Source organism: Cricetulus griseus, chromosome 3 (assembly GCF_003668045.3).
Source record: "Cricetulus griseus strain 17A/GY chromosome 3, alternate assembly CriGri-PICRH-1.0, whole genome shotgun sequence".
NCBI classification, from domain to species: Eukaryota; Metazoa; Chordata; class Mammalia; order Rodentia; family Cricetidae; genus Cricetulus; species Cricetulus griseus.
In genome coordinates, this window is record NC_048596.1 from 58,120,519 (window position 1) to 58,137,712 (window position 17,194).

Sequence of the window (17,194 nt, forward strand, 5' to 3'; positions counted from 1 at the left end):
GAGTGATTGTAGTACAATCAATGGGTTGAACTATGTGCATGTATCTCCAGTTCTCCATCCTCCTTTGGGACCCCAATGGTGCTTTCCTTCAGGGTCTTCACAGTGGCCAGGAGCTGCAAAACATGTTTGTCCATCTGGATGGATAGTTTTTTGAGAGGCCTGCCCTCTCTTGGGGCAAGTGCTTGTGTGTCTAGAGGCTACTCCATGACCATAAGGATAAAATGGAATGGATACCAACAAGAGGTGAGTGATCAGGAGGATAAGAAGGCTGAGTGGCCTCTCAAGGCTTAGGCAATTCTCTGGGGCCTGTTATGGTTGCCATGTGGCTTGCTACTAACCATCCCTACTCCTAAGCAGGCACCAAGCAGAGACAACAGTGTTTACACTTGAGTTCTCTCGTGCCCTGGACTTGATTGAGAGCCTTAACCATGTTCTACCCACTGACACCAGCCTATACCTGCCCAGTCTGTCTAGACTCCTGCTCACACCTCTGTTCCTACTAGTTAATACAGCCAGCCTGTAAGCCTGTCTTAGGAGGGAAAATGACCCCTGCTTTTCAATAACTTGCTGTCTCTCTGAGCCCATGAACACTCTCTACATCTTATAAACTATGCGACATTAGTAACCTTCCTTTGAGTTTGGGTGGCCTGGGAAAATAGGGGGCATGGCTTGTTTAATACAATCATCCCTTCTGACAAGCCTGCCTTCTCCCAGGGTGGCCTCAACTTGGCTATCTAGTTACTTAAGAAGCTCTCAGCAACAATTTCTTCAGTTACTGTGAAGTCAAGCCCACATTGGGAAGATAACAAAGACAAGAAATCTAGGCATAGGCTAGAAGCATTATGACCAAACACACATGGCTAAGGACATGAATTTCCATAGAAAGAATGAAAGAGTCCCAGTATGTAAATCCCAGGAGGATTAAGAGTGTGGCACTAACACCCTGAGACAAAGACACTTTTCTAGGGGAGTACCCAGCGGTGCAGTGGCCAGAAGGGGTCTAAGTGACCTAACTCTACCACATGGATGCCTCTACTGAACTTTGGTGGGAACATTTGAGTCACATGTTGCAGAGAAATCACACCATGGCTGGATACTGGAGATTGGCCTGGTGGTGCCGTGATGGGGGCCCCAACAGAGGAGAGAATGGGCATGTGTCCCAGGCCAGCTGTGCCTCAGAGCAAGGCCAACTGGAAGGCATGGAAAATCAGCCATTTCCTCCACCTGAAGGAGCCCCTGAGGACAGTAGCAGCAACTGGCAGACAGTACCCATCATCTGTCCAGTGGCTTTGGCCAGCGTTCTATGGGGAAATGCTAAAAAACAAAGTCGACTCTTTTGAAGGAGTGGTGGGAAGGGATAGGGAAGAGAAAACTATTTTCTCAGACACTCAAATCATGAAAACAAGTGGAAAATGATCAGTCTGGCTTTCCATAAGTCAAAACAAGAGGATCATATTTCCAGATTTGGTGGGAAAGCCCATACTCTCCTCTCCTGCCCAAGCCCTGAGGCCAACCCCAACAGCCAATGGCTCCAGGTTGTTAAGGATAGGCAGTGAGTTCTGGATACTGGGTGAATAGACTGCATTCCAGCAAGAGGATGAGCTTTTGCCTATGCCAGGGCAGTTCCCTTGAGCCCCAAGCCTCTGTGGGTAAATGGACACTCACTGTGACACATGGGTGATGGGGGTCAGTAGTGTCTCCCCTTCCAGGTCCAGATCCTCAGCAAAGCTGTTCGTTCTCAAGAAATGGGGTGTGCTTACTTCCAGCAGTGTAGGGCTCTTCCTTACTGTGGAGAAGGTGTAGGGACAGCTCATTAGGCTTCAGTAGAAACTTGATCATGAAGGGGCTCCAGAGCTGGACAGAACTAGACTCAAATGCCCACCTCAACCTGCTATTGCTATGGGATAAACCTGTGAGCTCCCATGGTCAGATGAGGAATGGAGCCAAAGCTTAGAAATTTCAGCCTCATCATTAGCTTTACACTAAGTGGAGTGGAATAGGTGAATGGGTATTCAGATTAGTCCCCAGGTACCTGGGGCCTCAACATCCCAGATTAAGTGAAAAAGGCTAGAACATTCTCCTCAGTGTGGTAATTGCCCTGGGATTGAGGTCCAGAACTGAGAACCTGCCCTGTCTCAGGTTCTAGGCCTCTCACTAGCTTCACACAAAACATTTGTGTCAAGAACAAATAGAGGCACTGACTCCTAGTATTACGATGTTTATACACTGACAGATCAATGGGCCAGGCAATAAAGGGTTCTAGTACCTCTATTTAACAGGGATAACAAACGGAGTTCTCTACTCTGGCCATGTTGCTGTATTAACCAGGTGCTCTTTGAGGGAGGCCCCCAAATTGCCCCAGTGGCTGATTTCATAGAGCTCTGGGGACTGATCCAGATCAGTCTTCACAGCGTGTTCCAGCTTACTAGTGTTTGCTCTCAACTCACTTTTCATTTAAAGTATTTGATGTAGAGCAATTGAGTACTTCTAACAAGTGGAATAATTCACAGTGGTCCTCATTTATCGTAAGTGTCACCTGCTGGGCAGATCCCTGGCTCCTGTCTTTATTCATTGCCATAGCATATATGTGATGTTATACACTTGAATGAACCTCTGTCTTTATTGTTCTGTGACATGCTTTTCTCCAGGTATGCAGGTTTGCACCTAATGGTCATCTTAGCAGCATAATAGCCCATAGTTTAGATCTACCATAATTTCCTTATTCATTTTATATTTTATGGACATTCAGTCTCATAGTTTTATGCCAATCAGACAGTGAGGCAGTATCCATTTTTATTGTTAAAAGTTGCTGACACACTGGGTCAAGTGAGATGGTGTGTCTTTGGTAACATTGTTTTTGGATTGTTCTTCTATTAAGTTGTAGCAATTTTTTTCTTCCCCTCCAACTTTCCCACTCTTTGCATGGCCCATTAAGCATGGATAAAAACAGGTTTTCTCATTTTAAAAATTGTTATTAATTCTTTGAGAATTTCATATTCACTCTATCTCCTCCCAGATCCATCCTCATCTACCTCCTTATCCCCCAAGTTTGTATCCTCTTGTTTTAAAATTTAATAACTCATCAACTTCAATTTGTGCTGTTCATAATACTTCTGGAAGTGTACATATACTTCTGGTCCATATCCACTGGAGTGTGGTTGAACTTCTAGGAGTCAGACTGCTAAAGAAAAACTGATTCTCCTTCCCCAGAAGCCATTAACTGTCCATAGCTTATCAAAAACCTCTTGAGGTTCATGAATCTCTTCCCACCCAACAATAGAATGTTGACTGGCTTGATCCTGTGTAGATAATCACACAGCTGTCCTGTCATGTCCAGAAGTCGTTTTGTTCCAGTCCTTTTCTATAGTCTTTCCATCCCCTCTTCTACAATGGTTCTGGGCCTTGGGGAGGGGACAGTTTCTCATTTTTCACCTTCACTGACTGCTTTCTGGCTTGTTTGGGATTCTTCCTGTAGAACTCCTGTTCATATTATTTGCTTGACATTTAAAGGAGTTTATAATTCATTAGAGATAATAACCTTGTGTTACATAAAGCATAAATATCCTTTTTAGATTATGTTTGGCCTTCTAATACTATGTTGTTTTATCATAGAGACTGTCTTTTGTTTTTTTTACAGTGATACTCCTTTTACTTTATGAAATGAGTTTCCCACATCCAATACAGCAGTCTTTTACATTTATTTCCAATATAGACATACAAATGTGGGCATACATCTGTATGTGTGTATAAATTTTAACACAGTTAGCATTTATGCATAATGCAAGTGATGTTTAGTTGTTATAAAATGGAAATTCAAGACATACTATATGTAGTCTTACTTTTTAAAAATCTAAAATACAGCATAAAATTACAAGATTTTTAAAGAAAACATAAAATTCTCTAGAATGTTAGATTTGAAAGTGAATTGAGATGCATCATCAAAAATACAAAAGAGTAAAAAACATCAACTTTGTCATAATTAGGAACAAATGAATTATTGTTGTAACAAGCGCATTTTGCCAAGCAGTAAAAGAAGCAAGGAGTAACAACAGGCTTCATTAGCGTTAAAATCTTTTGCTTTGTGAAGACAATGAGACCAATTACATATTTGCTACACATCATTTACTGAATCAAGGACTTGTACCCAGAGCATTAGAAAGAAGAATGCTCATAATTTGACAATGAAGAAGCAAACAACCTATTCTTTTTAAAAAGTGGATTATAGGGACTGAAGAGATGGTTTAGTTAAGAGCACTGACTGCTTTTCCTGAGGACCCAAGCAACCACATGGCAGCTCACACCTGTCTGTATCTCCAAGATCTGTCTGTATCCCTCAGACAGACATATATGCAGGCAAAACACCAATGCCCATAAAATAAAAATAAGTAGAGTATTTTATTACGAAAGTGGATTATAAATAACCATGTGAAATTGTACTCAGCCAAAGGCAATTGTCTTTATGGAAATTTCTATTCATATAGGAATTAACCTATTCCATTCAAATTAAAGTCACAATGAGATAATACTGAAAATTATCATGAACATGGAAAAAGCATAAAATCAAAAACATTGTAACAGCAAGCAGTCAAAGGAAGCAAATTGAGTACAACCCTCATTTACTGCTGGTGGGAATGCAAAGTGGCACAGCTGTTCTGAAGAACAAACTTCATAGTCTCTTATAAATATATATACAGCTTATGACCGAAGTATATGGAATATTTATGTTCACAAAAATTTGCACATGAGTATTGTATGTATGTATGTATGTATGTATGTGTGTGTATGTATACGTGTGTGTGTGTGTGTGTGTGTGTGTGTGTGTGTGTGTGTGTGTATGTAGCAATTTCACCTATAATTGCAGAAAACAATTAGCAACCTAAGGTGTCTTTTCAACAGCTAAGTGGATAAACAAATTGTGGTATATCTGTTCCACCTATGCAATGGGATAATATTCAGAAAAAAAAAGATGGAGTGAAGAGCATAGGTGAATCTCAAGTGCATTTTGCTGAGTAGTAAAAGAATCAAGGTGTAACAGGATGTATACTGCACAATTCAGTTTCTAGGACATTCTAGAAAAGGCAAAACTACATGGGTTGTGAAACAATTCAGTTTCTGTTAGTGTTTTGGGGGAAAGGAGTACTTTAAAAGGCTCCAGTCAGAACATTTTTAGTTGAAGAAACTTCTCTGTATGATACTTAAAGCATTTGTCAAAATCCACAGGACTATACAACTTCCAAGTGTACGTCCCTGTATACAAATGGGAAAAAAATCAACCAGAATATTGGAGGTCCCTGGGACAGAAAGTGATTCTGTGTTGAGTAGATTCCGTGTTGCAAATACATGACACAGCACTGAAAAGATACAGGAAAGGAATTGGCCTGTTGCCTTTAAAAAGAATGTTTGGATTGGGCATTGAAAAATTAAAAAAAATAAGAAAAGAAAAAAAAAACACTGTCATTAACTCAATATTTTTGTAGGTAAGTTTGTTTCATACAGACAGATATGTATACCTATCAAGGGTTATACAAACCAGTATCTATACTAGAAAATGGGAGCTAGGGACAAAGTGAGGATGAACTATTTGGTCAGAAGCAGAATAAACTCAAGGTTAGCTGCATATAGATACGACAAAACATGGATGTGTATAGATTTCAGTTATGGACATATTTCCTAGTTTTACCTGCTGATAGGAAGTGTAAATAGTGACACTTTCATGCAAAGGAACACATCCAGTGTCCAGATCTTATTTTCTAACACTGTTAGTTCTTCAGTAAAAGCAAATATGGCTCTTTAGAAGAATGGGCAGTTCTGAGCCTAGCACAGGGAAACTACAAGATGAACCTGAAAGGAAGGAAATTGGAAGGCATGTCAGAAGGGTTCATGTACTGGTGGCCAAAGGTAGAAAAAGTTGAGCAACAAAACAATACTCAATGATAGCCGGAAAAAAAAAAATTCCCAGGTCCATATTTATAAACAAATAATTGAAAAAGAATTGAAGGACTTTCTTACAGAATGATTCCTATAAGTGTAGAAGGAATGAGTTAACTAGGAGTATACCATAGAAAATGCTTGCTTCAAGAAAGATCCATGGATGAATGGTAAAATTAGTAGGTGAAATCTTAAATAGAAATTTCAAATTCTCCCCTCCTCATGTTTTTTTCCAGTGACATTGATTGAATCCAGGCCTTCATGCATGCTAGGCAAGCATTCTGCCACTAAGTTACATCCTCAGTCCCAAAATAAATTTTAATTGCTTTAGTGATTTTTAACACATTCATGGAGTCTCTGATGCTCTCCTGAAAGAGACAGAGTGAAATTCCACATTCCGTGAATGTTGGCTAGACTTGGTGATTTGCTCTTGATGACTAGGTGTAATGAAGCAGTAGGTCAGTTACAGTGAGCTACTAACCAATGTAGTCAAGGCTAACTCTACTAGTAAGAGATCATGTTGATGGAAGAAAAGTAAAACACCTTGCCTTAATGACATCCACCAAACCTGTAAACCAATCCTAATTTGGGGAAAATGTTAGACAGACCCAGAGTAGCAATGATATAGGATGAGTATTCTTCAAAAGCATTAAGGCCAATAAGTTGCAGGCCATAGGCTACCCAGGACCTGATGAATGAGTGTAATGGTTAGACAGACTCTTGGAACATGAAGTAGTTAAACTGGGAAAATGACTAAATTATAGTTCAACAGTGTTATTAATTTTTTTAGTTTTCATCAATGTAAAATGGTTATTAGAAGATACTGCAGTGAAAGGTACATGGTAAAACTATTTTGTTTTTCTTCTGCAAATATATGTTCTGTATATGTAAATAAATCATACACAAATTAAAAGTGAAAAGCAGAATGGCAGAAAAGATTCTTAAGCATGTAAAGACAGATTAAAAACAATGGAGAAAAGCACAAAACCTTAAAGACACTGACAAAGACAAACAGAAAACTGCCTTCATTCCATTGACAAATATATGCAATCCTGAAAAAAATTCTTCCTAAATCTTAATGAAAACTAAGGTTTGTGCGTTAACACCTTGACAAACTAGTTCTAAAATTTATTTGGAAGTATAAAAGACCAGGGAAAAGTAATAATCTTTAACAACAGAGTGGCTAATTTGCTTACCAGACACAAGTACTTCTAAACAGTGGTTATTAATATAGTTTGGTTCAAGAGCATGCTAATAGGCTAGTAGGACAGAGCTAGATGTCAGAAAATAGCCGCTACACATGGATGCTTGCAGTGTATTAAACAGGCTAGTAGGACAGAGCTAGATGTCAGAAAAAATAGCCCCTACACATGGACACTTGCAGTGTATTAAAGGCAACCTATATATCTTGAAGTGGTCTTTTCAAAAAAAGAAAGAAAAAGAAACACACATTGAAGGGCAATTGGAAATGCACATGGGGAAAACACTAAATTAGACCTGTAATTTTTTCACCATACATCAAAAATTCATTCTTGGCATTCCAGGGGATTATGACAAGCAAAGCTAGAAGGTCCATTATGACTGAATATAGAAGAATATCTTCATGGCCTTGGGGCAAGGATAATTAAGAAGCAACAATCAAAAAAGGAAAATACAAATTTTGTTACAGATTAAAACCTAAATATCTAAATACATTTTAAATAGTAAAAAGAATCAAAATAGTAAAACAAAACCTTGAGCAAATCAATGAGAAAAATAGACCTGGGGCTGCAGGTCTGTAATCCCAGCTAATTGGGAAGCTGAGGCAGCAGGATTGTTAAGACCTAGCCTGTGCAACAGTGACTCAGGCCAACTGTCAAAAAGCAGGGCCCTATCTCAAAGAAAAATAAAGTGGGCTAGAGAGACTGCAGTAGTAGAGTGCTTTCCTACTGTGCACAGACCTTAGGTTTAAATCCCTAGCAGTGAAAAAGAAATCTAACCAAAAAATAAGCAACACCCTCATCCCCCTCAGAAAAAAAAAAAATAGCCATGAGAGAAGAATCCAAAAGTCTGATGAGCTTATGGAAAGGTGTTGTGCCTGACTAGCAATCAGGGAAATGTAAATAAACTCAGGAGCTCATGGCCCATGGGGACCAGCAGCAGACTTCCAGCAGGAAACTACACAGACATTACTTAGTCATAGCTGGGAGAAGGGCTCAAGTGAAGGGCTCTGTGCCCGTGACATCTTCAGACCAGGGAAAGACCGGTAAATCTTGAGGAATGTGTGCACATGAAGAGGCCCCCAAGTCTGGGACTTGGTGGGAGTATGTTACCATTCCCATTTAGAGACTCAGGGCTGAGATTCAAGTGCACTGGGTTATATTATACACTTGTCAAGTCACAGCTAAAACTTCATCCAGGATTCAAATGTTCTTTTGGAAAAAAGGAGAGAAAAAGAACACAAATACATATTTCAATGTTAGCATCACTTGTATACAGAAGAAAGGAACAGCAAAGAGGTGGCTGGAAGAGGGGGCTGTGTTCTACACGCCCAGAATGACAAGTGCCATCTCCAAGCCTTAGGAGCCAGGGTGAGCCCCTCAACCCTGAGAAAGGCTCAGTCCTGGTATTAGGAAACGAAAATGTACACATCAGTTGGCTATCCAGAGCAGGTGGGAGCTGCACCTGCCAGAGAGGAATGTGGACTCTTTGATTTAATCCTGGGAAGGGTTCATGGGGCTCCTGCCATGAGGGTCAGAGAGGGGCTCAGCACAGTTGTTTTTCCAAGTCAAAAGGAAAAACTGTTGCCTGGTAGGCATGTTTCAGAGACTCTGGGGGTGCCTCCCCTTTCATGATGAAACAGTAATCCAGACTGCCACCCCTTCCCCATTAGATGTGTACTCAGAGCCAGATCAGACATTTTAAAGATTCTGGAAGGGAGTTGGTAGGGCAGGGATTCAAATTACAGACATTGGTGCTGCTTCTTAGGCAAGAGCTTGCGGAAGTATTGTGTTCTAAGAAGCCCCATTGGTCACCCCCATCTCTGAAGATCCTAGAGTTTGTCTTTCATAAAGATTTGAAAAGAAAGCCCTGCTGTACTACAGAACAAACTATGAGACCACAGTGAATGTGACAAGGGCAGTTAACCTAGACATTTAGATCTCGCATAAAGGACACTGGAACAATGTCAGGTGTTCTCTGCTGAACCATGCAGAGCCAGAGTACCTGGCCCCTGAAGAAAAGTACTGTTTCCTAGTGATAATGAAGTCACATTTTCCTAAAATGGTCCCAGTTTTTGATGCTTTCATTCCTTGGCTGCTTCTGTCTTGTCAGAGCCAGAATCTGGACCTAAGTGTGCAGGGCAGAACAAAACAATTTTGTTTTCTAGGAAAATGGGAGGTCTGGAATGGCGAATGTAGCCTCAGGCGTGGCAACTGCCCCAGCTGGGGCTACCCACTGCCAAGTTTCACCCTCTCTCAAGAGAACCAAAACCAGACTCTACACAGCACCTTCCTTCTCAGCCAAAGGGCCTACTTATTAGGGTGATTTGCATTTTATTTAAGCATAGAAAAAAAAAAAAAAGACTGGAAGAAAATAGATCAAAATGTGATGTGTTTGCCTGCTGATTAAAGGACTTAAAATGATTTTCATTTCCTTCCTATAGTATATATATTTTCTGTTTTGAATGTATGATACATTGAGAAATCATAAAAACATTAGTTTGTGTAAGCCTTTATTTGCCTTGTACTCATCATCTTGGGGTTAACACAATGTATAGTGTCCTTCCTCACTCACCTCCCCCCTATCCATCCTTAAGATGCTCAAGAGACTCAAAGGCACAGAGCTCTTTCTTCCCAAGTTCTCCAAAGCCTTCCATTTCCTAGATTCATTTTCCCTGTATTGAGCTCCCAAACTTGCTCTCTGCTCACCAGGTCAGCATTTGAATATTCTAAGTCCAGCTCTCTGTGAGGGCCCAGGCCACCCTGCTGCCCACTGTCCTCTGCTGAGACTTGCTGTTGTCAGTAACTTCTCCCAGCTGCTCTCCCCTGCCCTCTTCCTTCTAACTGATTATAATCCTGCCTAATCTTCCAGATGTAACCCAAACTGCCTTCTTCTACAAGCTTCCCAAGGCCCTGGAGATTGCCCCCCTCAATTGCTATGGGGCTTATGTGTGCCTGGCCCTTAGCACAGGAACCTTGCTTTCTTCCTTCCCCATATTACCTCCGGTGCCTGGCACAAGCAAGTCCCCTGAGCCAGCTCACTCCAATGGAATAAACAAGCTGCCTATGTCCTCCCCTAGAAGAGGCCCCTTCTCTATTCCCCTCAATCAATTTCCCGTCTTGGTGGATTTGCCAAAGCCCTGTGGATCCTGCTCCATGCCTCCCTAGGGCATCTGGACAGCTGTAGTCAGGCCCTGCGTGACATTGCTGAGCTGCAGCTCCACAGCCTGTGCCAGCTGCCTATGTCCTGCTCACAGACCCTGAGCCAGACCAGCCCCACCACCACCTGTGTCTCCACTCAGAGGTGAGAAGTAAGAGACAAGGACAGAACGTGTAAAAGCCATTCCCACAACAGCTGCCAGGAACAAGATGAGAAGTGCAGTGTAAATGTATATTCACAGCTGGTACCCAGTTCCGCTTAGGAAAATACCTTGCTTGAGTGGACACCTGTTGTTTTTGCATACCCTGCAATGAGGCCTGGCTTCTGGAAATATCTAACTGAATCCTCCTTAGAGGGGTCCTCATTTACAACTCCCCAGTGTGTAAGAGTCAGGAATCCATTGGCTATTTCCAGAGGGGCTTTGTGGATGGACCACGACCTCAGAGACAGAGTTGTACTCATGAAGATGTCTTGTACTTTGGTTGGGAGCAACAAGAGCCTATCCTAACCCTGTGTCAGGAATCCCTGGGAAAGTCTGTGGCTTTTTTCTACTGCTAGATATAAGCTGGTGGCTGCCTTACACTCATTGGAAAATGACTGCTTAAGAATACAGATGTGCATATTTATATATATGCATGTATCTAGCTATACATGTATCTGGACAGTGAGGGAAAAAGAACAAAAAGAGATGGGAAGAAGGAGAAAAAGAGAAACATCATCACTGGACTAGGTCCAGCTGTTTATGGGACAGCTGGGTTCAGATTCGTGAGCCAGAAGTGTCCCATTTGTCATTATATAGATTGAGTTGGGTCTGTCATTGGTTTTCAAGAGCCTTCAGGAGTACATGAAGTTAGGGATAGGATATGACCCTGAGGAGATATATCTGGGGGTATGTCTATGTTCCAAAAAAAAAAAACAGTAGCCCCCCTCACTTCCCAAGACAGCCTTGTTAGGCTTTTCAGGGTAGAGGACAGGGAGGAAGAAGATTATCTAGGAAAATCTGGCCTGAAGCCCTGACTTCAGCTCTGCACTGGCCAGGAATCTCTGGGAAAGGGGCTTCTTACAGCTGCTCACTGACTTTCTACTGTGATAATGCAACTCACCTTCAGAGAGGATCTCTCCAAACCCTGTGCAAGTGAGTGTTTTCAGCACATTATGGAACATGTTGTACTTTGCATTCAAGTAAAGATTGCAGGATACATTTGACTTGAGATGGACAGTGACATGACAGTTGAAGATGACCTGTGGAATCCCAAGAAATCTTAGTAACAATGCTTGGCTTTGTATAACTTCAGAGTTCATAGTACTGGATGGAGACTTTGCCCTGAATGTCTTTTCTCACAATGGAGATAACAGGCTTAACACATAAATCTCAGAGTAAATCGAAATTGTTCTATTGGCCCATGGGTGGGGCCTCAATAGCAAAGGTGCTAAAGACGACAGGCAGTGACAGAGCCAGCTCTAAGTGAGCCGAGGAAGCAGAAAGTGAACAACACAGCTGCCTACAAAACTAAATCAGTCCATCCAGCTTTCCATGCTGTAAGTAGTCACTGTCCAGGTCTCCCAAGACACATTTGCAAGGGAAGGTTCCAGGCAGCAAGAACAGGCCCAGGAAACTTTAATATACAATGGAATCTGGGTTAAGCACTATCTTCTCCAAAAGTTGAGCTCACAGGACATTCCCCAGAAACCTCTGGAGAGGTGGGGAGGAAAGTTTCTGGAGGTCTTTGGATGAAGAAAACAAAAAAGTGGCCTTGATTTTTCAAGGAGAAATTACACAGGAAGAAAAAATGTTTTTAATCTAATTAAGAGCGATCTTTTCACCTTCATCACAACATCACGGAAATGTGCCAGTTCTTAACTTCACACAATAATCAAAGCAATTAAGGAGAAGCCTTGGAAACTGGTGCAGATGTTCTCAGAATGTTTAATAGGGAAATGAGTTGCAGGCCTCATTCTCAGCATCCGGCTCCAGGCCCTGGCTACCAAATCCAGACATCTGCTGGGGCCCCACCCCCAGGCCTGGAGGGTGTGTGCTTGAGAAACACAGGTCCCTTCCCAGGCTGCCTCCAGCGAGGCCAGATCTGGGGCCCCAGAGGCTCCCCATGGTTCCTCAAGCCAGAGCCTGGACATAGTCAGAATATAGTCAGAATCACCCCAGAGCTAGGGGGAAGCTTAATGTCAAAATTATGTTAACAACTGATGTCAAAAGTAATCAACTCAAACTGGCTCCCCCACCCCTGCTGGCTGCAGGAGGACTATGAGCAGAAGAAGGAAGGGCAAAGAGTCCCAGGGGCCAGGGGAGACTCTCTTCTTTGACATTCCCAGCATGAACACCATGAAAAGGTGTGGCAGCATCTATGCAGTGTGACTCTGTGGGCCTTAGCTCACTATTGCCAAACTAGACCCAAGAATCAAACTGGTCCGTGTCTGAGGGATTTCCAAGAATAATCAGAAGACATGTAGAAATGAGGATGCTGTTTACTTAGGAAATAGCCTGTTTTAAAGAACAGAAGGGTATATGACTAATGTTAACTGACTTGGGAATGAATATTTTGATATACAGGCATAGCTCACTAAATAACCTTGGAAGCCCTGGTGTGTGACACACATAATGAACACTCAGGTAAAGAAAACATTCTTGGGTTTGAGGACACATAGGCAGTATGGGTCCTCACACATGTGCTACTTTTAGCATTCATGTTGTCTTCATACCAAAGGCTTCTGAATATAAGAAATACTGTGTATGGCTCCAGGGGCCTGTTTAACTGCATGTATGGTAGGCCAAAGGGGATGGAAAGAAACCTCTCAAAGTATGCCTTCAGTGGTGATCAATATTCCAGCTCAGAATCACTGGGAGAACTTTAATGAGTATTGTAGATCAATTTCCAGCTGCTTCACCAGAATGCTTTCTTAGGAAGTGGCTGGTACAAATTTCTTGCATTATTTTGCCCATGAAACTAACCCAATAAAGTATGATAGGAAGGACATAAAGCATTTAAGAATGAAAGTATCATGATGCACTTTTATCAAAGGGACTTCTGGGACTGCTATGTAGAATGTATGGCAAAGCGAAAGCCAGGAGAATTGCGAGTCCAGTGAAAAGTGAAAGGAACCATCAAAAACAAAGCAAACATGGTGGCATTGGCATGCAAGTAGCTATAGAGACCAGTAATGGGAAAATCCATATGTGAAAAAGCATAATTTTAAAGACTTCCAGGAAGATTTGAAGAAAACAGCATACTACTTTTTCTCCCTTGTACTTCAAGTCTCCTCACTCATAAAAATCATAACAAACAACCGCAACAACAGAACAGCAAGATAAAACAATATGCAATCCATGCCTTCAACAGTAGGCAGAATACTATAACCTAGACATTAAGCATGAGAGGATAATCTGCATTATGCCTGTGGATGCACAAGTCTAAAAAGGGCTTAAGGCACTGTCAAAAGAATGAGAATGCTAAGTGGTGTCAGCAAAAATAAGGTGACTCTCTGCATGGAAATTATTTAAATAGAAACTCAGAATTAATGCCAGTGATTAATTCCAGGATGCAGTCAGTAATTTACAGCAACTAAGTGAACATCACACAAAAAGAAACAGACAAAAAATGGTAGGAGCCGGCAAGATGGATCAGTGGATAAAGGTGCTTGTTACCAAGACTGACAACTCTAGTGCAACCCCTGGAACCCATATGGTGGAAGGAAAGCATAAGCTTCTGCAAAATGTTAGGAACCTGTGACATTTTAACTTGTCCTTGCATACTTACCTTCCCTCTCCCCACCCTGGTTTGGTGGCAGTGTTGAAGATGGTAGTCTATATTCCAAGCATGGACCTTGGTTCTTGTTTCTGGAGGGAGTAGAGCAGTCCTTTTTCTAAAAGAATTATTTTTGCTTCATATTGTTTGGGAGCATGTAAGACTGATGTAAAGTGACTGCATTTTTTGTAACCTAATTCAGAATTTACTCAATATGAAAAATGGTGGACAGTACTTGCATAAACTGTAAGTTCAGACCATTTATAGTGACTTGGGAAAAGTTCAGTGGTTGAAGCATACAGCAGACCACTGAAAAGCCTCAGAAGACAGTCTACAGAGAGTTTCTCTGGAATTTAAGAGCATTTAAAGTAAAAGTGTGTGTTAAAGAACTTAGAAGACATGTGCAGAGGTAGATGCTAAGTAAAGCCCTGGCACTACAATATTACCTATGGAAGATCTCTAGGCTCCCTTCAACCTACAAGTGAAAGTAAAGACAGGACTGTAAATAGTCTAAGTATTGAAGGGATATTCCAGTCTAGTTAATTTGCAAAATCTGGATGAATCCTACCCCTCTTTTCTACCTCTCTGATTCCTTCAAAGAAATCTGTCATAATGAACTGAATGTAAATTAAGACCACACATAACTTCATAAAAAATAGTTTAGAAGTCACTAAGAAACATTTATAGTTTGTAGTATTAAACAATGTGAAGGCAGGGAAGAATCTAATGTCCACAGTTATCACATAACATATTGAAAATATACAGCTTTAAACAAACAGAAAGCAATAACAATAAAGTAGCCTTCCCACAGAATGCTGGAAGAAGAACAGATATTGACTTTAACCAAGAAAATTTCTTTAATGGGGCTTGGTTATGGTTCAGCTGGTAAAGGGACTTGCTGCCTAAGTCTGGAGATCTGAATTTGAGATCCAAAACCCATACAAAGATGCAAGGAGAGAACTACACAAAATTACCATTTACCTACAAATGGGAGCACAAACCTCCTCAGTAATAATAAAATAAAAGAAATTGTCTAAAGTATGCTGAAAAATCAAGAGAGAATGGTGAACAAAGAACAGGAAGAATGAGATATGAATTAGAAAATGGAATTAAATAAATTCTGGAACCGAAAAGTATTAACAGAGAACACCAAACAGCATAAATGTCAAAAAACTGAACCCAAGAATACCATTATTTACAAGAAATCAAGAGTAGAACATCCTACCATAATTAGCAATGATATAAACTACATCCAACCTACCCTCTGAAACCATGTAAGCAACAAAAGTGTAGTAAAAAAACAAAGTGCTTATCTGTAAGTCTGTACTCTGGAATTAACCTTCAAAAGTGAAGGACATGTGACCCTCTTTGTAAGGAACGTTGGAGTCTTAGAAGGAATATAGATGAGAAACTCAGGTATACCTAAAGAAAGGAAAAACATCAAAGGTAAGTGAATATAACGTATTACTTTTTGTTTTAAAAATTGGCCTACAGGTAAGATTTTGTTCAAAACAACCAACAATGTATTTAATTATAATGGTTATGTATACTTAAGTAAGTAAAATGAATGGCAGCAATGATTTTAAAAAGGGCAAGATGGAGGGGTTATGGTCATTTCAGGTCATACCATGTGTTTGAAAGTGGGCTTAGATTAGTTGAAAATAAATACAAGATCCAGAGAAATCACCCAAAAGAGGAAAAAATGTAGTGTAAGCAGTACTGGGGGACGGGGGAGAGAGAGAAGAGAAATATAAAATGCTTAAAACTCCAAAGAACTATAGATATTCCAGGTCTCAATAGTTTTGTAGATAAGAATACTAGTAAACAAACTTTTCCCAAAACATGTATAGCAAGATTAGTTGGTAATCACAGGTTGTATCTCTACAGTTTTCTGGGCTCATGGTACTAAAATCCCATATATAATTTTATGTTCACAGTAGATTTGAGATTGGGAAATCTGTTTTGCATAGTCATTGCTATTTAATAAGTATCTCCAACCCCTCCCAGTTTGTGGCAGTGCTAGTAGAGGAAAGTGCTGTGCAATTGAGTTATATCCAAGACTGATATCCTTCCTTTCTAATTGCACAAATTCTGATGCTGTCACACTTAAAAGTGTCTATATTAAGTAGTGTAATTCTTTACCCTTAGGTATTACCTAAGAGACTCAAAGTGGTTTTTGAGCAGGCTCAAACCAACCCAACAACAACAACAAAGACGCCTGCTAACAAGCCATTAGATATGATATACCTAGTAGTCGTACTGTTGATAGAAAAATAAAAAATATCCCAGAAAATGGGGAAGGAAGAAGGGTAGAACAAGGAGGATAGAGGTACTACATCTTCTCTTGTTTGGGAGAGAGGTTTTTGCTAAGAACCCAACATAACACTAGATAGAAACATACCTTTCAGGAAATATAACCTAGGTAAGGAGATCATTGGAATAGAAAGGAATGTTGACTTTCTGTGGTGCAAATCTGTTTAGGGAAAGTACCTTTTTGTTGTAAAAGTATGGCTGAGACTATGACCCATCAGAATTTAATTTCAGAGTTCTTATGAAAGTAAGATCTGCTCATTCTCTGCAATTCTATTGAGAAAGAAGCCATTGCTTATAAAGACAAGCAATAGGTTCTGCTTTTTCAAGAAAATTTACAATATTCAAAGAGATCTTGAAGCACAGGCATTCAGCTTACTAGAAAAATACTTAAAGCAGCTATTTCAAAGAGTCAAAAACATTGGTAAACACAATAATATAAGCTATAGATGAGGACAAACAATAATGGATGGGATGTTATGATAATAGAAGATCTAATAAATGAAATGGGCCAATTCCTTGGAAAATATATTCTTTCAAGTCTCATAAGAAGATATTAAATCAATAGGCAACCTAATAAGAAAGCTCCATACTCTGATGGATTTACTGATGAATTATGACAAATATTTAAAGGAAGAAATTGTACCAGATTTTCTACAGTGTCTTTCAATAGGTAGAAAGCATTGCCTACTTCATTTGTTGAGGCCAACATTGCCCTAATTTCCATAGCAGAGAATACATTCCAAACAAGCTAAATATCAGTAACTCATGCTTTACATGTAGAATAATTCACTGCAAAACATTAATATGCTAGATGCAAGAATATCACAGTTAAGGCT

The 17,194-nt window shown here is 40.4% G+C and overlaps 1 protein-coding gene across 1 annotated transcript in view; it reads right to left on the reverse strand.

Annotated features, from left to right (window-relative positions):
- The window catches only part of Kcnq1 (potassium voltage-gated channel subfamily Q member 1), a 326,442-nt gene that overhangs the window by 166,645 nt on the left and 142,603 nt on the right, over positions 1-17,194 (reverse strand). Inside the window, exon 11 of the mRNA XM_027408856.2 lies at positions 1,666-1,786. Coding sequence (XP_027264657.1) covers positions 1,666-1,786 — 121 coding nt within the window. The remainder of the gene's footprint in view (positions 1-1,665; positions 1,787-17,194) is intronic.